General features: G+C 53.0%; 9 protein-coding genes across 9 annotated transcripts; 4 read left to right on the top strand and 5 right to left on the bottom strand.

Moving 5' to 3' along the window:
* Nucleotides 1–2,250: 2,250 nt before the first annotated feature.
* PRT1 (Translation initiation factor 3 subunit b) lies at nt 2,251–4,573 on the bottom strand (the record flags this gene model as incomplete). Its single annotated transcript, XM_056220902.1, has 5 exons — nt 2,251–2,581; nt 2,634–2,653; nt 2,710–3,370; nt 3,402–4,259; nt 4,311–4,573. 5 exons carry the CDS (start codon nt 4,571–4,573, stop codon nt 2,251–2,253), a joined length of 2,133 nt encoding a protein of 710 aa, XP_056064889.1.
* Nucleotides 4,574–5,440: 867 nt separating this feature from the next.
* On the bottom strand, nt 5,441–9,032 carry N0V89_012178 (uncharacterized protein; the record flags this gene model as incomplete). The annotated part of the gene is made up of 4 exons (XM_056220901.1): nt 5,441–6,824; nt 6,873–8,737; nt 8,789–8,922; nt 8,972–9,032. The coding sequence occupies 4 exons, from the start codon at nt 9,030–9,032 to the stop codon at nt 5,441–5,443; spliced, it is 3,444 nt and encodes a 1,147-aa protein (XP_056064888.1).
* Nucleotides 9,033–10,140: 1,108 nt separating this feature from the next.
* N0V89_012177 (uncharacterized protein) lies at nt 10,141–11,148 on the top strand (the record flags this gene model as incomplete). Its single annotated transcript, XM_056220900.1, has 1 exon — nt 10,141–11,148. The coding sequence occupies one exon, from the start codon at nt 10,141–10,143 to the stop codon at nt 11,146–11,148; it is 1,008 nt and encodes a 335-aa protein (XP_056064887.1).
* A 1,792-nt stretch (nt 11,149–12,940) lies between these two features.
* N0V89_012176 (uncharacterized protein) lies at nt 12,941–13,247 on the bottom strand (the record flags this gene model as incomplete). The annotated part of the gene is made up of 2 exons (XM_056220899.1): nt 12,941–12,985; nt 13,026–13,247. The coding sequence occupies 2 exons, from the start codon at nt 13,245–13,247 to the stop codon at nt 12,941–12,943; spliced, it is 267 nt and encodes an 88-aa protein (XP_056064886.1).
* A 426-nt stretch (nt 13,248–13,673) lies between these two features.
* N0V89_012175 (uncharacterized protein) lies at nt 13,674–14,428 on the top strand (the record flags this gene model as incomplete). The annotated part of the gene is made up of 2 exons (XM_056220898.1): nt 13,674–13,695; nt 13,743–14,428. 2 exons carry the CDS (start codon nt 13,674–13,676, stop codon nt 14,426–14,428), a joined length of 708 nt encoding a protein of 235 aa, XP_056064885.1.
* A 111-nt stretch (nt 14,429–14,539) lies between these two features.
* RPT4 (26S proteasome subunit rpt4) lies at nt 14,540–15,826 on the bottom strand (the record flags this gene model as incomplete). The annotated part of the gene is made up of 3 exons (XM_056220897.1): nt 14,540–14,660; nt 14,708–15,551; nt 15,610–15,826. 3 exons carry the CDS (start codon nt 15,824–15,826, stop codon nt 14,540–14,542), a joined length of 1,182 nt encoding a protein of 393 aa, XP_056064884.1.
* Nucleotides 15,827–16,166: 340 nt separating this feature from the next.
* RRP9 (pre-rRNA processing protein) lies at nt 16,167–17,957 on the top strand (the record flags this gene model as incomplete). The annotated part of the gene is made up of 1 exon (XM_056220896.1): nt 16,167–17,957. The coding sequence occupies one exon, from the start codon at nt 16,167–16,169 to the stop codon at nt 17,955–17,957; it is 1,791 nt and encodes a 596-aa protein (XP_056064883.1).
* Nucleotides 17,958–18,981: 1,024 nt separating this feature from the next.
* On the top strand, nt 18,982–20,846 carry cyp15 (Peptidyl-prolyl cis-trans isomerase cyp15; the record flags this gene model as incomplete). The annotated part of the gene is made up of 2 exons (XM_056220895.1): nt 18,982–20,658; nt 20,709–20,846. 2 exons carry the CDS (start codon nt 18,982–18,984, stop codon nt 20,844–20,846), a joined length of 1,815 nt encoding a protein of 604 aa, XP_056064882.1.
* Nucleotides 20,847–22,400: 1,554 nt separating this feature from the next.
* On the bottom strand, nt 22,401–24,054 carry GCD11 (eukaryotic translation initiation factor 2 subunit gamma; the record flags this gene model as incomplete). The annotated part of the gene is made up of 4 exons (XM_056220894.1): nt 22,401–22,431; nt 22,484–22,653; nt 22,705–22,901; nt 22,950–24,054. The coding sequence occupies 4 exons, from the start codon at nt 24,052–24,054 to the stop codon at nt 22,401–22,403; spliced, it is 1,503 nt and encodes a 500-aa protein (XP_056064881.1).
* Between the last annotated feature and the right edge of the window lie 959 nt (nt 24,055–25,013).

Below are 25,013 nucleotides of genomic sequence, written 5' to 3'. Positions count from 1 at the left end.
ACGACCACCAGACGCGCCGTCAGCTCCAGCAGCACGGCAGGCCGGATCGCGGGCCTCGTGCGCTGCGTCTTGCCATGGGCGCATGGGCGTTGCGCAGCTGGCTCACCATGGTTGCTGACCCCTCCCGGCCCCAGCCCCAGCCCCAGCTGCACCGCTCAAGCAGACAAGCAGACAAGCAGCAGACGGGGGCGAGTCGATGCGTTCCACCGACAGCGGCAGACGTGGGCGAGTCCTGAGCGTTCCGCCCGCCAGTGCCCAGCCCGCGCTCCCGCACTCTTCCCGTCTCGTGGCCTGGCTAGCCTCCCCCAAACGGTGCAAGCATTGTGCACTGTGGCTCAAGGTAACGTTACATGGCGTCATCGTGGAGAAACAGGGCTGTCGTGCCCCTCGGTGCGGCTTGCACGTCTTTTGCTGTCTTTGCAGGACATGCTCGCCCTTCTATGCTTTGGTGTAGATCCGGTTTGCAGCGCGGCTATCTGCACCAGGATCGCGCATGGACAAGAACATGCTCCTCCCCCTTGACGGGTAACCTGAACGGGGAATGATGTACATAATGCCCCTTCTGAGCCATTGATGTCGATCTCTGCTCGAAACGCTCCATAGGCGTCCAGAATCTCTGGAGTCTAGACAGATCCTGGCATCCACGCTTTGCACGCCGATCAATTACGAGTAATGCACCCGTGGACTGTCAGCTCCAGGCATTCTTATTTCGGCCGTCTGGTCCACGCTCGGCATTACGAGAAGCCGACATCCCAGCTTCTGCTCCTGCGGCCACCGAACCCTCAAGACCACGCTGCACCCCCCAACCTCGACCAGCCGCCTTAGCACGTTTTGTGAAGGGACCCAGCTGACTGCCAACGCCCAAGCACAGACACTGCCCGCCCGCCGAAGAGAGACTTGTGGGCATGCACCCGCATATGCGCAGTCTTGTAGCTCGGCCGAAGTTGCTCACCGGCATTTTAGACCGAACCATCCGACCGTGCTCTCGCTCCGTGGTTCGATCAAAGCTGCTACCGAGCCCAGAAACACCTCAGACTGGTTGCACCTTTTGGAAGCAGCAGGACCACACAATTGCCATGTTTCATCTTCTCGCTTCCCACTATGTCGGGCACGTCGGACCTGTACAATGGTTCACGGGCCGCAATCCCCTTTATCAGACTCAGCTGCCTGAACTACCCTGGTCAAGCCTTGATAACCCCCAGCTTCTCGTCTGCACCCACTAAGTAAATACACATTGACCTAAACTGTTTTGGTCCAACAACAGGACCCCTACTCGTCTTTCCATAGACGTTCGTCGAATTTCCCCTTCGTAACCCTCCATGACAGCCGCTCAATGCCCCCGGAGAGCCGCGCATCAGTCTATGACGACACACAAGCCCATGTTCACTAGAGGAGAGCCTGTGTTGTTACGTTTGACCGACCTTGGCAACGGTCTGGACCGACGCCCACAGCGACCCCCGATGCTCTTCCGTCTTCCCCAATGCCGACACGACAGACTAGGTCACCTACTGCATGAGGGGCGTCTTGTACTTTGAGACTTGATACAGATTCCGCAGATAGCGAAAGTCGAGGCCCTCGCATCTGTTTTGGAGACGAGACGCACCACGCTGGTGCTTCGCTTCGGATATATGATTTGGGGGTTGTTTGCATATGCGACAGGCCAGAGTCTAGCGATGCCCATATAGTAGTAGACCAAAACTGATCCAAATGCTCATACTTACTATGACCGCTGATCTGTACTCGACCCCACTACTACCCTGGCTCCCTCGTCTCCAAAAGATCGAACACGAACGCGTTGTAACGTCCAGGCCGGTCGATTCAACATGTTCCGTCGGCATGGCAACGCACAGGAATAGCAATGAGTATTTGCCGTTCCTGTGTGGTGCTGAATAGTCTTGCAGCGAGCTTGTACCATTGTCTACAATGCTTCGGTACCAATGGGAGGGAGAGGGTCCCTCATTCTTGCGAAGTGCCCTCATATCATTTTCGGAACGCTCAACTTGCAGCCATCAAATGTAGATCATCATTCGCTACCAACTCCCTGCACGGTCGAAGCTGCGCCAATTAATCACCTAAATATTCCAGGGTACAACGCGTCTCCACTGCCGTCCTACTTTTGCTGTCGAATGACACCCTTTAATCCCTTATGCAGTGGGAGTTGCAGATGCCCTTGTGCAAAGATATCTACCGATGCAAGATCTTGTCATTGCAACTATTCTCATCTCATCGCTAAGCAAACTGCCTGCAGATCTACTGGATCACCTCTTCACTTTCCTCGATTATCTCCTCGACAATCTCCTCGATCTCCTCCACCTCGCCATCTTCTTCCCTGACCACCTTGCCGTTATTCAGCTCAATCTCCGCACCCTCCTCTTCCAGCATCTCACGCATGCTCTTGCGGAACTCGAGCCACTCGTTGAGCTGTCTCTGGCGTTCCTCAATGACCGCCTTGTTAGCAGTGTTCTTCTTGGCCTGGTCCTGCTCGTCAAAGACCTTGGAGTAGTTGCGCAAGTTTTTTGCGGATCTCGGCTTGCTCTTCCTTGGAGAGCAGAGTCGGGGGTCGCGGGCGCCAAATAAGTTGCTTGAAGCGGTCGATGTGCTCTTCGCGGAGCAAAGTGCCCTTGAAGTCGTACATATGGTACCCGTTTTCCATCTGCGGTCATATTAACATATAGCCCGGTAGAGTGTAGTCAGCATTTCTAAACTCACATGGTGTCTGAATGCGGAAGCCACCGTGGCGACATAGCGACCTGAGGGGTCCCACTCGATGTCAGTGATGCCATAGTGCTCAGCAGTTGACATGAGCTGCAGATTAGCGTTGAGCTCCTTGTCACCCTTTTCGGCTTCGTCCTTGGGCTTGTCAAAGCTGAGATCCCAGAAATCAAGATCGAACGATTGCTGCGACTGGAGAGCTGCCACGACAACAAAGCGTCCCTTGGGAGACCAGTAGATAGCATTGCTGTTCTTCTTGTCGACCGTTCTGATGTGACGAAAGTTACCAGGAGCTCCACCCTTAAGCTTCTCCGGAGCGAAAAAGGACACGGCAGTCTTTGGGGGAACCGCTGCGCCGGCAGGTATTTCACCAGCCGTAATAAGCACGAATCGATTGCCCTTAGGTTCCCAGGCAAAGTTGATGACTGTGTCTTTGAGAGAATCGACGACCTCAACAGGAACACCCTTTTCCTTGACACGGAAGATCTCCAGGTTAGTAGCCATGGACTTCTTGGACTTGGAATGACGATCGACCTTGACGCAGACATAGGCGGCCTCAGACTGCCAATGAAGCTTGGCATCAGAGACATTGAAAAGATTGCGAGTACGGACGATTTCCTTCGTAGGGACCGACATGAGACCGACCTTGGCAGGGTTGCTGCCGAGCTCGGGGGGTCCAGTAACAGAACAGTTGCTCGTAGGTCTTGATACCCTCTCGCTTTGGCGTAGCGGGTGCCCATTCAAAATCCATGACACCTTCAATCTTGATCGACTGCTTGTCTAGCAGGTTCATGCGGGGCAGTTCATACACGGATATGGACTGGTTCGGCGTCATCCTAGCAACGTACTTCTCATCGGCTGACCACTTGAAGGTTGGCCATTGCATCTTCTTCTTTACAGGTTCGCCATTGTCATCCGTTGATGTTGGTACGTCTATAGTGGTGAACGAGCGCAGAGGCTTGCCGGTGGCGATATCCCAGATAACGTAGTTCTTGCCATCATCTTCCAACGAAAGAGACGGGACCGGGTGATTCTCGTCAACCTGGAGCGGGCGGTGCGACCATGTAGTAACATATTTTTCACTCGGCGAGAAGTCGACCAGGTTGACACCGGGGTGCGCAAACCGCTTTTGCCTGCTCCACGCCTTGCCGCCCCACAGCTGCACACCCTGCGCGTGCATTGATGTAAGGAATGTTCCCTGTGGCGACCATTGTACGAACGACTCGGTCCAGTTCTCGCGGTCCACGACTGGCTCGGGACCGTCCTCCTTGTTGTTCCAGAAAACCCCGACTTTCTCGTTGCGGAACATGACCATCTGGTCACGTCCCTCGGGGTCGCCAAGCCACGAGCGCAAATGCTCCTTTTGCTGGAACGGCTCGATGTGCGGCTCGTGGTATTCGTCGTCTACGCGGCCTTCCTTTCCAAATCGGTCGATGTCGGTGAGCTTGTTGACCTGCATCGTGTGCTTCTTGTCTAGAGGGGTAAGGTGCAGCTGCTTGACGGCCGCGACGGCCTCGCTGGGCGCGTTGTACTCTACGAAGGCATATCTAACCCCGCGTTAGCTCAGTTTGCAGCGTATTCGTGTCTCGCAGACGCACCCCTCAGTCTTTCCATCGTCGCTAACCGGCATGTGGACGCCGTCCTCTTTGACCTTTCCCACCGAGTTCAGCTTCCTCAGCACGAACTTCACCAGCTTGGCCTTGCTATCTTCAGGTACAACGGGCAGGCCGTCGATGACCACGAAAGCGTCCAGCCCCTCATCTAAGCGCACTTGGTATTGATCTTCGATGTCGGTGAAGTCAATTTGGGACTCGTCGAATTCTTCGTCGTCCATGGGGAGGTTATCGTAGCCGGTCGACATCTTGTTTGCTGTTGTGCGTCGGTGGTGGGGTCGCGCGATTCTTTAATCGAGCGAAATTCGAGTGTGCCGCACTGGTGGCGTTGGCTCACGTGGTCTGTGGCAGTGCACCACCACCCACGCATCCTGGAATGACTCTTATCGGTCATTCGTACACGAAAGAGTCACTTCTCTACTTCGGCGAAGTCAAAGCTGTAGCACAGCTTGTGCGCACTGATGCATCAGGATAGTTCACCACCCCGCTGTAGGCAGAATATTGAGAGCCCGTTTTATCGAAGCACGGGCGATTGCACTTTCTCTCTGAAGCATACCAATGTAGTTACGAGCTACACTTCCGTCAAGCAGCATGAATTAACGTCGAATCGCATTGCATTAGGTAAGGTACTCAGCATCGATTGCGAAAGCAACGGTCGGAGCAAGGCCGTCCCAGCGATGCCCAGCTCCTACCATTACTCGTCATGTCTTTGCTCCATATGCGCACACAGGAAGACGGATTGACTCAATGCACCCAACAACTTGAACAACTGAACAGCTGACTCACAGTCAAAGGCAGGCAACAGTAGACACGGTGTCCGCCTGAGCGGAGCCACACCAATCGCACCTTTTCTGAAAGCTCTACCATGAGGCCGTGCCACAAGGCCTTTTAATCTTAAATAACGTGCTCCACGATGCTCAAAACACATCGACACTGTTCTCGTGTCTCTTCAATCCAACAAAACGCCGACAATTCAATCCAGGTCGAACATCAGCCCGACATGTTGCGGAAGCCGACTTAGCGCGTGCTAACTTTCAGATGACCAAAGTGAAATGCTGCAAGCGGTCCAAGGGAAATAGGCACTAATATACGAAAGATGTGAGCGAGAGCACAAACTATGGGCCTCGCCTACCTTCGGAGTGATCCGAGAGATTCTTGACCAACCTTCCGCCAGCAGAGACGCGCTTTTGTAACCTCGCTTCTCGATCTTTGGCCCGTTCTGCAGGGGTACTACCGTTACCGGCTACGATGGAAGGGAGTGCAGTGAGTATGTCTCCGCTAGTGTTGGGCTGATGCCCAGCCATGGGCATGGGCCTCCGCCCGGCTCGCTGGTCAGCCTTGTGCTCGAGGTACAGCCGTGCCGACGAGCTTAGTGGGATTGGTGCGGATTGCGTCGGAAGTTCTGCGCCGTTTTGCAATAGGAGTTCAGCGACTGGGAATGATTTTCGAAGTGGGGCATGGGATGTCGTTGGTCGTGCGCCAGGCAATGGTGAGCTTGCAGGCGACACAGATGCTGAAGGCGATGCAGGATCAGCTGCAGCCAAAGCCAGAAATACTGCATGCGTGCCGCGAGATCGGTCCTTCGAATTGGGGTCTGCCTTGAGTGCTAGTGCGTAGAGAACGTTCTGAATATCGTTCTTCTTAATCGACGCGAGCAGGGTCTCTTCAGGCGTAGCGTAATGCGACAGTGCAGGCGAAATCGGAGCAACAAAGGCTCGATCTGCATACTTGGAAGTGATGAAATGTAACCTTTGCTCGCGAGTCGATGTAGGAGCTGGTTTTAGGGACCCCAAGAGTCGTGCCTCCCAGATCGCATTGCTGTTGCTGTTGCCTATTTTGATGAGGATGTCTACGATGTCCGGAGTAAACGAATTCGTATCGAGCGTCAAGGAGCGGATTTTAGAGATATGCGTTCCTAGTGATCGATGAATACCACTACACTCAATGCAGATGACGATTCCGAGGTTGATGGAAACCCAATCGACTTTGCTGTCAGATCCACAGTCTGCGCAGACTTGGTTACTAGCATCTGCGTCACGCACTTGTTTGAGCAGTTTGCCGTCGTCGCCGACGGACTCTTCCCTTCGATACCCAGGACGGTCGCCTACAGTCGCATGGCGAGCTGGAGTTTTGGAACTGTAGTGGTTCTTATGACTCGACAAAGAAGGACTTTTACCCGTCAAAACAGACGCAATGTCCCTTCTGGTTTGTCCTGGTAAAGAGTCGGTTGAAGGGCGATCTTGCTTTCCAGCGGACTCCACAGCCGATTGCAGAGCGTTGTTTACGGCGGCGATCCAAGACTTCATGTCGTCTTCGTTGGTTGCCTGATAGACTCGAGTGAACTGTGGCGTGATGACCTCGAAACAAAATCGACGCTCTTGATTACGGGCTTCTCTGACCGATGCCATGCGAAGATCTATAGGCTCCATGTGAAGCTCCAAACTCTGCTTCCAATTGGTGTATTCTGAGAGCTTGCCCTGGTCTAACACGATCCAGAACCTGATTAACGTTAGCTATGCCATGATCTTAGGATCAGGTGATATTCACTTGTGCCACGCCGTCTTATTGAGACCCTTGGGATCAACGTGACTGCCCGGTCTGCTAAGTGCCCACAAGAGGCCTTCCTTGCGATGTGCGCCATTCTTGACATCGAGACCGCTCGAAATGCTATAATCTTTGTCTTCTAGGTCGCGGATGCCCTTGAATTTGTTGGGCTGAGGACTCCCGGCTAGCGTTGCATGGCTGACTTCTGGACTCTGTGGAGACGCAATAGTGGGTATGCTAGCCAACGACGAAATGGCGTTTGCTGTACTTGTTGGGACCGTAGCGACGCTTGATTTGCGTCCCGGCAGACTCGTTTCAGATGTCACTCCCGTCCTTGCAATGCTACCATTGGCCGGTGTAGTGGGCAGGGCTTGAGATGGTGGTGGTTCGTCGTACTGTTTCTTGCTCTTCTCTAACGCCCTGCGCTTCTCCTCCCTCTCCGTCCTCTGTAGCTGAAACTCCTTGTCCGCTTCTTTTACTTCTACAAACAACGCCTCCAGTTGCGGGATCATTGTCTCGATTTTCTTGGCAGTATCCAAGTAGTTCCTGGCTTGAGTATCTGCATATCTCGTGAGATGCGACAGTACCTCTTGGTCCTTCCTCCCGCCATGAAGATCTTGCATGAATGAGGAATAATCGAAGCGTTTGAGCTCAAAATTCCGACGCTTGGACTGATATTTCGAGTCAGTCTCAGCGCGCTTCTTTTCTTTCATGGAGTCGGAGCGTTGTCCCAGATATCGACTGAGATAACCGTAGTACTCTTTGCTTTCTTCCTCAAAATCCTTCCGCTTCGTCTCTACCTGCTTGATATCGATGTTGTAGAGCTTATAGATAGGATCGATGATAAGTTTTTGTATGTTTGAAGAGTTCATTCGCTCGTAGACCAAAATCTCCTTCGCGATGCTGTCGAAATAGTGGTCAATAGCTGGTTGAACTGCGTTCGCATTCGAAGTCGACGCCTCGCGTAGAGCTTCCATCAGGTCGGCCATCGCATTGTTGCACGCTACCTGGGCCTCAAGCGCCGACTCAGCTCGCTTCAGAACCTTCTTCCACTTGGTGCGCATATTGCCGGTCTTCTGCTCCAGCGACTTCATAGTAGCGCGGAAGAGCGGACCGTCTTCAGTCTGGCTCAAATCTTCTCCAGGCCGAGAACAACTGACGTCCACCTTGACTGTGCTGTTCGTTAGGGTCGTAGCCTGGCTTGGAACCAATCCAAGTCCGTATTCCGGGATTGGTTCGAAGGTTGGCGACTTGGGAGGCGCATCGAGCGGGTCTCTGTCATTGTCGGAATCACTGACTCGTGATTCGATACTCTGCGCGGAGGGAACACGAAGCCTGGGAGGTACACCGAGCTCCATGCGGGGAGAAGGTGATTTCGGACTCTGGATGGGCCGCACGTTGTGAACCCAGAATGTAAAGTTTGCGAGAGTTTCCAGCTTATGAGCTCGCTGGTCGTATTCGACAAAGCAGCAACTTGTACGCCAGCCACCTCCGCGGTCCTCGTTCGACTTTGGCGGCTTCCATTTCCATGACCACTGAAATTGGACTGAGCTGGTGCCGCCCGTAGTGTAGTCCCCCACAAGTTCGACGTGTGGGTCTTTGTGTAGGTTGGGATTCGCGTGGAATTCTCTGGTGACTAAGTTGTCCAACTCTCTTGCGTTTGACCCAAATACAAATGTGAGGCCATTTATTGACGTATCGACCAGGCCGGTTGGAGCGATGGTAGATGGGGTATTATTGACGTTGTATATACTGGGCGCAGCTTGAACCTGCCTGATTATGAATGTGAAATTGAATGTGAGCTCGTCGTCATTCGATAAGCGCAGCAGGAAGGACGGCGGCCCGCCAGCGAGACTTGACTCTGGATCCTAAGCGCATGATCAGTATGAGAACTCTTTCTCGACGCTGGGGGGACGCACAAGTATGTAGTCAATCACACTGTCGTCACCGAGCTCCCGTTTTGCGGAATATCTTGACGCGGGGAAGGCGTTCGGTGTGATATGAAGAAGCGTGCGGCCGCGGCCGTTTGCGATGCTCAGCGCAGCAATGGAAACTGCCTCGTATCAACATGGGATCGCGCAGAGCTAAGAGAGGAAACGTACAGCGATTTTGGTCGCGGAGGAAAAGGGCGTTTTCCTCAGGTCTGCTGTTGACGGCGCCCATACCAGCTACCAAGTGCTGCAGCCAGCTTGACGTGCAGCGTACGGGAGCGCTTTCGGCGTGCCTCGAGACACGTCGCGGAGGAGGTTGCGGACGGGCGCGGGCATATGGCCCCCGCAGAGGAGGGAGAGGAGAGGAGGATCGCTACGGGATGGGCGTGGTGTCGTTCTCCAGGGTAGGGCGCGGGCGGACAGGCAATATGGCGTGCCAGAGCGCCAGACAGGCTCCCCGGTATGGCGGGGGTGCGGCGGGGGCGTCGATGGTATGTATTGCTGTTGCGCGGGCGGCGGAGGGCCGAGTATGCTGCTGGGCCTTGGGGATAAAGCTTTCGGCGATAATACTGGTCTGCGCGGGGCAGCAGGATGGGCTGTGCACGTTGCTGGAGGTGGTGTGGAGTGGGTGTACAAACACCACGACACTGACATGCCGCCCTCTGGAGCCCGCTAGTCCATCTACAAGACCTGTCGATCACTTGGAAGCGACGAAGCACCCGCACACCACAACACAAGCCAAATCACAGGGTTGTGCAGTAGAAGGGGATTATGGCAGAAGATCACGCGCGCCCAAGGCTGCAACATGTCCAGTATTTCACGAAGACCGACGCTGTGCCACAGCTTCGCCCCGACTTCAGGGCAACCTCGTCAGTTGCTCGGAGTACTAGATAGCACCTACGAGACCTCGTGCTCTGCTTCACGAGCTGTAGCCTGGACAACTGGGCCTGCCTTCGCAGTAACGCGGGCGAGCAGCGCGTGCTTATCGCCAGCATGCACGGGATACGGAGATGATGTCCACGATGCATGCCCCTCGCCAGCTCCACTAGATCCTAGGCACCCAGACTCATGCACCGCATAGATGCAGGAACACGCGCATTACAGACAGACGTACCCGTGGACCTACAGCACGAAGCCAAGCGCAAGCACACTGCCACGAGCATGACCTGAGCGAGACCCGTGGACATGTGACAGTCACGTGGTACGGTAAGCTCCAGGGCTCCAGGGCGCATCAGGGTCTGTGGAGATGCCTCGGATCTGCCTCGGTCTGCACTGATCAAGCGACCGTCATCAACAATCTGTGGTCGCCAGTGCCATCCCGTGCATCCTGCACTCACACAATGGCTGCACTCCGCATACCGATGCTGCGGCACCTCGTCCGTCAACCACTCGCCGGCCCTCGAACCTGCCAACGCCGCTGGGCACGCGTGCAGGACGTCCGCTTTCTCGCTACGCACGGCGCTCAGGAGCGTATACTCGCAAAATACAAGGACAAGCTCGAGTCAAAGGCGAAAAAGGAGGGGCTCAATGGCGTCTCGGAGCTCAAGAAAGCCTACGAGGACAAGATCCAGGAGCTCAGGAAACAAGCCTCCGTTCCAGGAGCCACCGCACCCTTGACACCTCCACCCTCTCCGCAACCCTCGTCCTCCAGCACATCACCCGCGCCAACGTCGCCCTGGCCCGCACCACCACCCCCACCAACACCCCAGTCCACCTCCCCATCTACATCGAAACCACCCCCTGGCGTCAAAACCCTCGACTCCTTTCTCGCCCTTGACAAGATAACCTCTTTGCCCGCCAAAGAAGTCCAAGTCCTTTGGCGTCTCCGCCACGCCTCCAATGCCCAATCCGTACACTTCTCCCTCCCATCCTCGACCTTTACCGCGCTTCTTGAGAACGCAAAGCGCCACCCTTCCTTCGTCTTGCCTTTGCCCCGCGAAGTCCCAGCCGACCAGTTGCCCGACGCCAACATCGATGCGGCGCAATCGCAAACAGCCGCCGAGTTACACTACCTTCAGTTCGCGCACCCGCATGCGAACACGACGACGCTGCTGTTTACAAGTCTGGCAGAATATAAGCTGAGAGGGGAGTTTGCGTCGCCGCATACCACTATCACATTTCACTCTGAGCTCGCAGATTCGCATGACCTGGTACTTGGCCAAGGCACCGTTGTCGAGGGCCGAGGTGTCACCGTAGACGAAGCACGCTTTCTGTTGATGTGTATGCAGAAGTTCTACGTTGTCAGTGAAGAGGGCAGGGGCAGGGGCGAGCTGCTGGAAATGTTTACACGAGGGGATGGGGAATTTCGAGTAGAGCGCTTGCTCGAGGAGGCGGAGAAGATCGTATAGTTTATAATTCGTGCAACGGGTATGTATAGATCGGGCGATGCGTTCTGCGCTGTACAAAGAGATTTGTAATATAGACACGAGATGTACAACACCAAACCAGAGAGATTGAACCAGTCAGGGGTCAAATAGACAAGCTAGCGACAAGTTTCGAGACCAAGATTGCCTCGGTCGAAGGCTCAAGCTCCTGCTAGGTTTGGGGGTCGACATGACAGCTATTATTATGTGCCAAGGAGTTCTCTCGACCCCCCGAGAGCACTACGAACAGTGACGGAAGTGGGATGAAGTAGTGACGAGACAAGAACTCGCACCGTCGTCCTTTCCACGTAGCGATAGGCCGAAGTAGCCTGCGCTGCGCTACCCTGGTTTCTAGGCCAGAGCTTGACAAAAAAACCGATGTTGCCAGGTCATTCGGCTTTGGTACGGCAATCAAGGAAGGTTTGGCTACCTCGTCTAATCGTAGCTGTGGAATATATGGGTCACAGTCGGTGTACGCAGCACTGTTCTTCATATATACCTTTTATCTTTGATTGGAGAAGTTGCGTACCAACAGCCTTCAGGTTGGTTTTGCATTGACATCACCCGAAAAGAGAGCACTCATATATCCTATAATGCACTATATATCTAGGCCTGTAGCCATGTATCGCGTAGAGAGTTATGTCGAGGTCGTTGTGATTCATTGCGAAGATTCCTGACTATCTCCGGAGATCATTTTCTTGTCTGAGCGTCAATTTGCTGCTGTAAATGCTGCTGTACATGTCAGGATCAAGTACCCTTCAACGCGGCGAGGGCCAACCCGACTCACCTGACAACTCACTCTCAAGGCTTCTGGCAAGCTAACCCGCGGGTTATAGCCAAGCACCCGTCTCGCCTTTGCGATACTTACGTATCGTGTTTTGGTTGCATCTAATATGACCCCGCGATTAAATGTCCCCTCCAGACCGGTAAGCCAGCTCACCCATTCCAAGCCCCATCCCATCCACCATGCCAGGTCCTCTGGAACACGAAGTTGGAATCGTGGATAATGGCCGAATTCTTTCCACACAGCGAGACACAGATCTCGCACGGTAACCGGCTCGCCGTTAGTGATGAAGAAGGCTTCTCCAGCGGCGGTTCCTAGGCCGAGGAGGTTATTCAAAGCGAGAATATGTGCATCCGCAACATTAGAAACATAGACGTAATCTTGCAAATTGGTACCTGAGCCAAGGATAAACGGGGTTTCACCGTTGGCTATGCAGCCGTGGATCGTAGGGATGGTGACTGGGTCTCGAGGACCAAAAATGGGTGCTGATCGCAGAGCACAGGTCCGGAAGCTGGAAGTGTTACAGGCTAGGACGATGCTCTCGGCCATTGTCTGCGAACCAAGTATTAAATAAAGTACAGGAAAGGTTCAAGACGGATTCAAGACGGAACATCGAATACAAGGTACAGCCACTTTGTAAGAAATGTTACAGAGCCAGGATGAGAGCGTGACATACCTTAGATTGTCCATATACTGTGGTTGCTCTTCCAGTACTCCATGTTTCGTCGGCGTTCTTAAAATTCTCCTCAAGCTGGTCCAGCAGTACTGTCACGCTACTTGTATACACAAATGCCTTCACCCCACATTCCTGACTTGCTTCTATCACGTTCCTAGTCCCATCTACGTTGATCGCAAACACTGCATCTTTTCCTTCCATACTGTACCGTGCTGCTCCAAGTAGGTTGACGGCGACCGTATGTAACTGGGGAGAGAATAAGATTAGTATGAATCCTATGAAGAGAAGAACGCCACCAAAAGCCGTCTGCTAGAGCCTTAGAATTCCAAACTAAAGGTGTGGAATTCGAAGCGTTCCAACAACTGCGATCGCGAGTCGACTTTGTACCAGGGCATTACGCACAACGACAGTGGGCTGCGCTTTCTTGAACACCTCCTGAAGTTCCTCCATTTTCAAGACATCACAACGCACATAAGTGACACCGGGGTATGATGACGTCCCGAGCGATGGCGGGTTGATGTCCAGAGCTGTGATGGCAAAATCGTTTGCTTCTACGAGCGCTTTGATGATCTCAGACCCCAGGAAGCCGGTGCCGCCTGTGACGAGAACCTTCGTCCGTGCCATGGTTTGATCTTGATGAAGCTTGAATGTCAGGCGCAAGAGCTCTCAAGTACACTCAAGCCCACGACTTGCCGAAAATCTCAGACAGTCTTCTTCTTGTTGCGCAGATTGATGAAAGACAGGCATAGGCGTTTCGATGATGTGCAGTATGAAAGATGGAAGACGCAGTTGGTGATGTAGCCTAGCCTATTTGAGCCTTAGCCCTCGGTTCCTGACCTGCAAGAGAACTAACAGGCCAACTCAAGGCTTGTCCAGGCGATATGTAACGCACGTGCCTCGTCTTCGACCTGTTGAACAAGGAATTTTGACTGCTTCTGATGTGAGAGAAAATGTCGCATACGGCACTATCGTGCTGCTCACATTGCTAGAACCATCCAGTAAATTTGGCAGGCCCATTGAGCGCTTCTTGCACCCAGTAGCACGCCCAAGATGAAAATCAACGAGCACACGGGTATTCACCATCGTTTCATTGGATGATCATGCAGCTAACAGCTACAGCACTTCTCACACCCAAGATTCTCCTAGTTCCATACTCCTCTCATCATGTCCCTACCTATCACGATTGGATGCAAGACCCCGATCTCCAGGCCGCGACGGCCTCGGAGCCTCTCACTCTACAAGAGGAATACGCCATGCAAGAATCTTGGCGCACAGATGCTGACAAGCTCACCTTCATCATTTGCGCCCCGCCACCGATAGAACCCGAACACATCACCGCCGAGGAAGAGGACGCACCGCATGGTATGATTGGTGACGTGAATCTGTTCTTAAATCCTGACGACGAGGACGAAGGACCTGACGACGGCAATGGAGTGCAGAAGCTGATTGGCGAAATCGAAATCATGATTGCAGAGAGAACACAACAGGGGAAGGGTATAGGCAGGGAGGTCCTTATGACTTTTATGTGGTACATCCTGCAGTCACATACGCTCAGCATGAACGAGTATCACAGTAGCAACCCCAATGGGAAGAAGAGCAGCTGCTTGAACTGCTTGCGCGCCAAGGTTAACAAAGATAACGTGCGAAGCATGAGACTTTTCGAAGGCGTGGGCTTCAAGAAAGTGAGCGCGACACCTAATTACTTTGGGGAAATGGAGCTGCGATGGACGATCTGTGCCGACTCACTCAAGGACGTCGAGACACGGCTGGATGTGATTCCCCAGGTTTTAGCGTTCAAGTCATGAAGCAGAAAACATTATCTGCTATGTAGATATCGTTATTGTACATGACAGCCTTGTTCTATGACTTGTGCCTGTCATTATGTGTCAACCAGCAACCCCAAAGAATCGAGCCTTTTACAACTTCTGATATTCCAGCTTGCCTTCCAACTTCTTCGATTCGGCCATCTTGCGTACAGCTTTATTGAAATCGTCCTGATTGATAGAATCTCGGTAATCCTTGATCGCAAACAGCCCACTATAACACATTAGCTTTGCCAAAAAGACCATTGTGGGATAACTTACGCTTCGGTGACCACGTTTCGCAGATCAGCTCCGTTGAACTGATCGCTCATCTTGACGATGCTCTCGAAGTCGATTTCGCCCTCAGTCTGCACCCCGCTTGCGTGGATCTTCATGATCTCCAGGCGACCGACCTCGTTTGGCAAGGGTATCTCTATCTTCCTGTCTAGACGTCCTGCACGTAATAAGGCAGGGTCAAGCGTATCGGGCCGGTTCGTCGCCATGATGATTTTGGTCTGCCCAAGGTAGTCGAAACCGTCAAGTTGGTTGAGCAGCTCCATGAGCGTTCGCTGAATCTCTCGATCTGCTGAGGTACCCTCCGAGAATCTCCGGCCACCAATAGCGTCGATTTCGTCCATAAAGATGATGCAGGGCTCATGCTCCTTCGCGTAACCGAACATCTCACGGATCAAGCGCGCCGACTCGCCGATGTATTTGTCGACAATCGCCGAAGACACAACCTTCAAGAAGTTGGTCTCTAGGCTGCTTGCCACTGCTCGGGCTAGCAACGTCTTTCCAGTACCGGGTGGACCGTACAGCAGCACACCTTTGGGGGGTTTGATGCCTACTCGCAGGAACAGCTCAGGGTTCTTCAAGGGTAGTTCGATAACCTCCCGAAGCTCTCGAATTTGCTCGTTCAATCCACCGATGCCGCCGAAGCTCACTTGTCCGGGGTCTTCGAGCGACATGTTGTAGACGAGGGGATCGACTTCGCGGGGTAGCATGCGCATGATGGTGAGCGTGGTCATGTCGAGCGCAACTCGCGTTCCTTGCTTCAGCTTCAGCTTGTCAACTTTTGACCGACAGCCGACGACGTATCGGGGACCTGAAGACGCCTTGACGATGACTAGCACGGGTCAGCATCGTGCTTCTACAATATTGCCTCTAGGGGTTCGGTGACATACATCTCTCCTCGTCCAGCTGCTTGAGCACTTCGCCTATTATCTGTCCCACGCTCTGCAGTGCCTTGATGTTCTCCTCTGATACGTCGAAGTCGTGTTGGAGGCCCTTGATCTCTAATCGCAGCGACTTCAGCTTCGCCTCCCACTCCCTCGACTCCAACAGCTTTCCCTTGTACTCCTCGAGAGCGTGGTCACGCTCGGGATCACTGCTGCCGCTCATTGTGAGAGGTGTGAAGGTGTTGCACAGCGGGTGGAGGAATTCCCCGACAGACGGCGAAGATGCGTAAACAGTGGGGTGTGCCGCGGCAAGATACGCGGGGTGGCTGCGTCGGAAGGGCTTTGAGCTTCACGGGAAGTCGTTGGGTGCGATTCGAGGGTTGGAGATGGCGATAGGCCGCGGTGCGGAGGTCGATGGGGAAGCTTCGATGAGCGAACAGGCAAGCACGAAGCACGGCCGATGAGGCAAGCACGGCGCACGGACCAGCGTGTCGGCGCCCCGATTTTAAACTTTTTGGCCCTACGAAACCTTCTCTTGATTTTCAAGGGCAAACGACACAGCAATGTCCTCGTTCTTCACCGTTCCTGCCTCGCAACGGAAAAGGAAGCGATCCGAAGCTGCTCTCGCGGAGCCTAAAAAACGCAGTGCTGCTTCTGCAAACTCACAGGCCGACAGACCCCCCCGCCGCAGCGAGAGAGACGAGTCGATTTCTGGAAGTGACGAAGACTCAGAGGGCGAGCGCGATGCCGGTTTCTTCGAAGAACCTGAAGAATCGGAGACGTCGCAAGACGAGAACGAGACCGCAGCCGCGAAGCGACTGAGACTTGCAGAACGGTACCTCGAAAACATCCGCAACGAAGTCGAGGAAGATGGAGGCTTCGATGCAGCAGACATTGATCGCGACCTGATTGCTGAGAGACTGAAGGAAGACGTTGCAGAAACAAAGGGCAAAATATACAGGAACATTGCGGAAGAGCTGGATTTTGAACAGGCTTCACATGTTTTTGGCAAGTCAGGTCTACAGAAAGCAGTCACCGGATGCGCGCTTCGTTTGCCATATGCATGGACCGTCAGCAAAGACTTGGTTGTCGAAAAGTGGGAAATCGCGGATCCCACGGTCTACAACGCGCGGGAACCAAATCAGCCAACGAACATCACTCGACGACGTACGCCTAAGCGACTCCTCTGGAGGAAGGGCAATAAAAACATGAAAGGTGATAAGGACTACCTGGGTCATACTGGCGAGATAATATCGATTGCTGTGTCAGATTCAGGGCGCTTTTTGGCTACGGGAGACAAGCACGCTCGCCTAATCATATGGGATGCGGAGAACCTTACGCCGCGGAAACTGTTCACACGGCACCGCGATGCTGTTACTGCGTTGTCCTTTAGGCGAGGCACAGAACAGCTTTTTTCTGGAGGTGCAGATCGTGCGGTACTAGTCTGGGCTGCCGCAGAGTCTGCCTACATTGAAACATTGCACGGACACGAAGACGCTGTCATCGGGGTGGCAGGCGGATTGGAGGTTAACCAAGAAACCTGCATCAGTGTCGGCTCAAGAGATCGATCCGCAAGGCTATGGAAGGTGGTAGAGGAGAACCAACTAGTGTTCAGAAGCGGAACAAATACTCGTCAAAAGGGGTTGGACAAGTTACGCAAAGGTCGCTTTGGGGCCACAGCGAATGACGGGACCACTACTAACGGCGACATAAAACGAGACGACGATGAAATTGTGTATGCCGAGGGCTCCGTGGACTGTGTCGCTCTTCTTGATGCAGGGCTCTTCGTCACGGGCTCGGACAATGGAGCTCTTTCATTATGGTCGGTGAACAGGAAGAAACCTTTACAAACGATTCCTCTTGCACACGGAAGAGACCCACCGCTTCGGCCAGAAGACATGTCAGCAAATAGCGATGCTCAGCAATCGGCGAGACCTGGGCCAACATTACCGAGATACATCACCGCACTTGCAACAGTACCGTTTGCGGACCTTGTCCTCACTGGCAGTTGGGATGGTTGGATAAGAGCGTGGCGCGTGGGAGCGGACAAACGCAGCATCGAGCCTGTAGGAAAGGTCGGCCACGTACCCCTCAAAGACGTAGACGGCATGACCGTAGGAGCACATCCAAGCGACGACATAAGCCTAATGCGGGGCATAGTGAATGGGCTTTCTGTGCAGGAGAGAGGCGAACGTGGGAAGGATGGGCTCTGCGTGGTCGCTGCAGTTGGCAAGGAGCCCAGATTGGCCCGATGGATGGCCGGTATGGCACCGAACAGCCTGCATATTTTTGAGGTGTCGAGGAAAGTCCTTGAAAATGGCATCGATGACGTGCCGCTGAATGAAGAGGATTAGTCGTCGTTTAACATCTTCAGTTCGACTACCATGAATGATACCACCTTGTTTTATGGACACTTTCACATGATGCATTGACCTAGAACCCCATTCACGAGTGTTCCTGCCTTTTGGGAACTGCGCAGCTATCTGCCCGAACGAGGTCGTGGTCAAGGTACTATGAGCGAGTGCAGCAACAGCTTAGTGTAATGCTGCGCTCTGGTTTAGCCCAAGATGTACAATACCATACCTGTCTTAGCGATGCTTGCTTATCAGTAATGAGGCACGAGCGACGAAGGAGCAGACCAGCGCCAAGGTACCAAGTATATGCAAGCTTCTCAATTGTCAAGGTCATAAATGACGTTCAGTATCCAACTATAGTAGCTGGTTCATGACCTTGTCTGTAAAGCAAATACGCTGTTATAAGAACTTGAAGATCTCATACAAGGAAGGTATATAACGGGCAGGTGTTCAGTACTGCATCGTAATGGTGGAAAGAGACGGGCTGGTGAGTCTGGGACGACTCCTGACCACCTTATGATAAAAAAAGAAGGGAAAAGGATGCGACTCTCCCAGGAGTGCAACTACTTAAGATTCTGATCGAAAAATCAAAGCAGGACTCCGATCAGCTGTACGAGAGGGTATGCGAAAGGGTTAGGGATAGCTATATAGCTAGGTAGATAGCTGAAGCGATCTATCTATGTTCGCATTACAGCACAAGGATATGGCGAAGTGAAATTACGCGCTAGTCTTGGCGGTTCGGTTATCTAGCGCGCGTTTAAACCTGGGATGTTTCGTATCCCAGCCGCGTCGTTCAAGCCAACAACTTGCCGCGAATTCGCAAAAGTAGGCGCACGATCTTGCTATGGCCTCCAAATACGAAGACATGGCTTCGCTAGCTGTTCGCGCTGACAAGCGGATGCTGTCACCCTCGGTTAAAAGATCGCGTGACGAAATGGAAGCTGCAGACCGCACGACGATGAAAGCTGCGATCAATGCAGAGGACGGTATGGCACCACTGTGCCCATGGACGCAGTCATAGCTAATGGTATCACAGATGAGACGTCCTCAGACGACGACTTTGGACCTACGCTCCCCTTCCTCGGCCCCTAAGAAGAAAAAGCGCAAGCTACCTTATGAAAAACTCTACGTCGCAGCCTTACCGACCTCTAACCGCTACTTCAAATCACTGATGCACCGCGAACAATTGTGCTATACTACTTTTACACCACTCACCGACTTTCTGGTCACAAGTTCAATCGATGGCGTTGTCAAATTCTGGAAGAAGGATTTCGGAGGGGTTGAGTTTGTGAAAGAATTCCGGGCCCACGATGGCGAGATACGGTCTGTGAGCGTCAGTGCGGACGGTCGCAGCTTTGCAACCTGCGGAACGGATAAATCAGTCAAGATATTCGATGTAGTTACATTCGACCTGCTGGCAATGTTGAGCTTGAGTTATACCCCAAAGACTGTCTGCTGGGTGCATGGAAGGGGCGCGTCATTCCCGCAGCTGGCCGTATCTTCCGAAGAGAATTCCTGGATACGTATCTACGACGGCAGAGGAGAAAATTTGGAGCCCTTGCATACCTTGAAAAGCGTACATAAGGCGCCTGTCGCTCTGATGGTTTATAACAGCCAATTTGATTGCGTGGTGTCCGTCGACCAGGGCGGCATGGTAGAGTACTGGCAGCCGAGCGGCAACTTCGAAAAACCGGACAACGTATTCTCTATGAAAAGCTCTACGAACTTATTTGAGTTCAAAAAGGCAAAATCTGTGCCTGTGTCACTCACAATGTCGCCCACTGGGAAACAATTTGCCGCACTCTCGTTCCCAGACCGCAAAATACGTATCTTCGACTTCGAAACAGGAAAACTCCACCGGACATATGACGAATCGATCCAAACTATACAAGAGATGCAACAAGCCGGGACCGCCGTGCAACATCTTGAAGACATCGAGTTCGGCCGAAGGCTTGGGATAGAGCGTGATCTAGACCAACCTTCTGTGCGATCCCGTATGAACGTTGTCTTTGACGAGACTGGTCATTTTATATTATACGGCTCAATGTACGGCGTCAAAGTTCTCAACACCACAACCAATCGCATAGTGAAGCTTTACGGGCAAGAAGAACCATTTCGGCCACTGTGGTTATCTCTGTACCAGGGCCAGCCCGAGAAGAAAGGTGTAGTCACTGTGGAAATGGCAGCCAGCGAGAATCCACTGCTACAAGAAGCTGAAGCCCGCGACGCGATGCTGGCCTCTACGGGTTCAGGAAAGGTCCGCTTTTATATGTTTACGAACGATAACACCGTAGCCAAGTCTGAGCGGGATGTGCAAAACGAAAAGCCTCGTAATGCCGGCTCTTTGAAAAGACCGGAAGAGAAGATCGCGGTCACAGGGTCATCAGCAGTCATACATACTACATACGGCGACATAACGGTGCGTCTCTTCCCGGAAGCGGCACCCAAGTCCGTGGAGAACTTCGTAACGCACGCGAAGAACGGATACTACAATAATGTTATCTTCCACCGCGTAATCCGTAAGTTTATGATCCAAACCGGCGATCCGCTCGGTGACGGTACGGGTGGTGAGTCCATCTGGGGTCGTGAATTTGAAGACGAATTCTCAAGCCTGAGCCACGATAAGCCGTACACACTTAGCATGGCCAATGCAGGTCCAAACACGAATGGCTCGCAGTTTTTTATCACCACGGAGAAGGCGGTATGTTGTGCTTCTTACCATCTGATTAGGTTATTGCTGACAATTAGTAGCATTGGCTGGACAACAAGCATACGATTTTTGGGCGTGCCGTGCAGGGGCTAGATGTGGTACACAAGATTGAGAATACGAAGACGTATAAGGAAAAGCCGGAGGACGATATCAAGATCATTAGTATCTCGATTTCATAGGGCCGTATTCCTACATACTCGACTAACAATGCGAAGACGTATGCAATCTCAGTGAGCAGTATAAATAAATAATGGGTACCTGCTCATGAAGCCGTACTATGAGCGTAACATTTTCTGATCTCAAGCGTTGATACGTTCCCAATAAGTCTACGTCGTAATGCGTCAACGGAGGTCTTGAAGCCTTGTTGTCAGCCTGGCTTGAGACGTTAGATCATCGTAGGATAATTAGCCATGACTCTCGCTTCTGCAAAGGCCGACTTGTACGCCTGTTACTTATCGAAATAAGCCCACTGACTTATCATACAAACCCTGTGCTCCTTGTAGTGAACTTCCAATCGAGGCCTGCTTCTCGAAGAATCACGGAAGAGAGACTTCTTCATCTTTGCAAACACTTCAAAAAGCATTTTTTGGATAGTCTTACACCGCAACATATAATGACAATGGCACGATCGTTAGTCCCTGCCATCAAGGGCAACATCGGAAGATTGCGGCGTTTCTTGCTAACAAAACTACGACGTGCGCCCTCAACTCCCGAACCGCTAGATTATTTCGTAGACGTATAAACCCCGGACTGGTACCAACCATTCCTTCGCTATCCTACGTACGCACTAGCACTCCACTGCCAGGCTCTAGAATCATTGGGAAGGAAGAGGAATGGTACCAGCGGGGGCGCAGTGTTGCGGAAAGAAAGACCAAGTACCGGTGAGACAACGTTTGGGGGAGTGAATTGTAAACGATAATCATCACGAACACCCTTCAGCATGCGAACCACGTCTTCCAACTCAATTTTTCACTAGACGCCTTTCCTAGGGCCCATCCTCGTCTTACCCGCACTTATAGATTGTCTTGTCAGCCACATATATCGAGTCTTCTTCAACATTGATTATAAAAGACAGCCTTTAATCACGCATGCATTCTTTGACTCGGTCTCGGACTGTTTGAGAGACTTTATGTTTCTCTACTGTCACTGCAAATGCGTTTAAGTGTATGTGCGGCCCGTCTTTGGTGTCATATAGTAGGACTGGCGAGGACAATGCTAGCAAACATCGAATGCGTGCGAGGATTCAGAACGATCAGGTGCGCATAGGGATACTGCGCCGCATATAAAATGCAGGTGTGTATGGACTCAGCTCATATGTTGGTTGCCTCTACAAATGGCTCTGAGTGTGTTGCGGCTTTTGTATGATTGCTTTCATCGCTAGACTTCTGCTATCGTGATGCATCGTAGTACCGCGACAGGGTCAAATTTAGACCTCCATGATGTGACCTGACAAACGGAACACGAACACAGATTGTACATGAGTCTTGGAATTAGTGCTGTGCTTCTAACGTTCTCGGCGAATTCGGTATCCAGTCATCATGCCATAACCTGTCCTTCAGGAGCCTGGTGCCCGCCAAAAATGCTCAGATTGCTAACGTCAAGGCTCGACTGCTCTTCGAATCCGTGATGAACTCTCCGTGCCTCTGAGTTCTATGTTCCGCGCCAAATTTTCCGAGTCATGCCGTCTGACAAGATTTTTCGTTGACTCGTGAGTTTCCCGCTGTCAATTCTTTCTAATCCTTAAGCGGCTCGAGAATGTTACCGCTGTAGCGATGTTAGTTCATGTAACAAGCTGTATCAACATATCAAGACTTACGCGACGATGTTTGCCCAGCCAATAAGACGCCAGTGTTTCTCGATACGTCTTGACAGTGCAACCTTCTCGCCGATTTCTGTGCATGCCGGGGAGGTGAGCTGAAGACGAGCAGCATCAGCCCTCACGGCAATGACCTTTGCACCAGTGGCAGTGGATCCAATGTTCACCATCTACAGTTCGTTAGTCTAGCCTATGAAGCTTGGACCGAGGCAGAAACATACCAATACTTCGTTCTTGGCCAGCTTTGCGACCTTTGCTTGTTTGCCATCGGCAGTCTTGACACCAAGCAATCTTCGAAGCAGGAAGTAGTTGACCTCAATCTCAGTGTAGATATTCGGGAGATGGCCGCGAAGGCCCAACACGAAGCCGACCAAGCGATCAGCACGGCAAAGCGTGGGATCAACCCGGGTTCCAACACCTGTCTGTTGTTAGACCAATTGTTCGTGGATGACGAGGGGCAGCATACCAATGAGACCACCAGGCACTGCGAACTTTAGATCGTTGTGTTCTGCGAACAGTGATACAACCCTAGAGAAGATAGGCTTGCACTGTATCTTTCCGGCGCTGTCCTTGGAAACAATGCCAGGCCTGATCTCGATTTCGTCACCAAGCTTCAGCACACCGGTAAGGATACTGCCACCAGCAACACCACCCTTCAATTCGTCGATCTCGGCACCGGGCTTGTTCACGTCGAATGATCGGATGACAATCATATGCGGCTTCGCACTAAAGTCTCGCACTGGCACGGGAATCTTGGTAATGAGATGCTCGTTGATAGCGTCGATGTTAAACTTGAGCTGGGCGGATATAGGGATGATAGGCGAGCCATCGGCAACTGTGCCTCGGATGAACTTCAAGATAGAGTCGTAATGTGCCGCAGCATTGTCTTCCCGCATCAGATCCACCTTGTTCTGGAGGATGATGATGTGATTGAGCTTCATGATCTCGATGGCAGCAAGATGCTCGCTGGTCTGTGGTTGCGGGCACGTCTCGTTTCCGGCAATGAGAAGCAGAGCAGCGTCCATGACAGCAGCTCCGGACAACATCGTGCTCATGAGAATGTCGTGGCCGGGGCAGTCCACGAAGGAGACATGGCGCTTCAGCCTGTATTTGCCGCCGCAGCCTTCGCGTTCACATGGGGGGTCCACCTCCTTCTCGCTCTTATACGACCGGTAGCATGTGGGCCGCGGGCACTCGGAGTTGTCGCACTGGTAGATTTTGGCGTTGGCGTAGCCAAGCTTGATGGTGATGTTGCGCTCGAGCTCGTTCTTGAATCGCACAGTCTGCACGCCTGAGATGGCCTTTACCACGGTACTCTTGCCGTGAGCGACGTGGCCAATGGTGCCAATGTTGATGGTGGCCTGGCGAGAGATGATCTCGGGCGACAGTGGGTTCAGCGTCGAGAAATCTATGGAGGAGGGCTCGGGCTGCTCGGGGAGCTCTGGGCGCTCAACGGGCGGGAGGACGTCCCGTTGCTTCTTGAGGGCGGGCTTTGGCTTCGTCTCCTCCACCTCCTCGGGCTCGGACACGCTCTCGTCGTCGCGGTGGTCATGCTCGGACTCGGAGTCCATGCTGGGTGGTTGGCGTGTGACTGGCTGCGGGGAGGATATATGAGCGCGCTGGTGTGTACGGGCGTGGGACGAGGTGGGCAGCAACGGCGACAGCAGGACGTGGATGCAGCTCGGCGGGAAGTCGACGTTCGAAATGCCCACGCAAAGGCGAAAATGCCCACCAGCCCACCAGCCCACCATGAGTCAAGGACTAACGCCATCGGGCCTAGCGCGAGTCGATGCGCGCCCTCTCAAAAACTCGTGCGGCCGGCCGTTTCTTCTCTCCTCCATGAACAACGCAAATTCTATCACACTCACTTCAAAGCATTTTCGGTTCGAGATACCCGCTGTCTACGGGCAGTGCGAGGTTCCATGAGAACGAAAACCGTCCGTGTAGTGGAGAGCAAACTCGGCCGATCTTGGGTGCGGTTTCTTCCTGCTTTCGAGCAATGGGAGAGAGCGCAATGATCAGTCGTACATGTCCAAATGCCAGCTCCTTTTCGAAGACGGCACGCGTGAACTTTTTTCACTAGCTTTGCGGAGCCTCTCCAGAGCGGCAGTGGGTCGTGGCGAGTCTGCATCGGGTGTCGAATGTTCGGCTGGTGGAGCTAACCTGGCGCCCATCACAGCCTGGCATGCTCCCTCGACATGTGCGATGCAGAGCTCAGTGAAGCCAGTGCCCGCGCGCGTGCATCGATGCAGCCCTCCACACCAGAGACACGGCCTCGTACTCGCCAGAGCTTCTCGGCTACGCCTGTAGAGTCAAGCGGTAGGGACGTGGGCGGAAGCTGCGGAGGCAAGAATAGGAGAAGGAGCTGACCAGCTGGCACAACTTTTGCCGACTGTAGATTGTAAACCCACCTACCTCGTCTCCGCTCCTCCATCCACCTCTTGCGTCTTTGCCTACATGTCCAATACTGCTTGAACCACGTTTGAACATGTTCGTCCTCTGGTCAGCTGCGCGCGGCGGCCGCTCAGTC

Source organism: Didymosphaeria variabile, assembly GCF_027946475.1.
Source record: "Didymosphaeria variabile strain IMI 356815 chromosome Unknown scaffold_10, whole genome shotgun sequence".
Lineage (NCBI taxonomy): Eukaryota > Fungi > Ascomycota > Dothideomycetes > Pleosporales > Didymosphaeriaceae > Didymosphaeria > Didymosphaeria variabile.
This window is presented reverse-complemented; position numbering and strand designations above follow the sequence as displayed.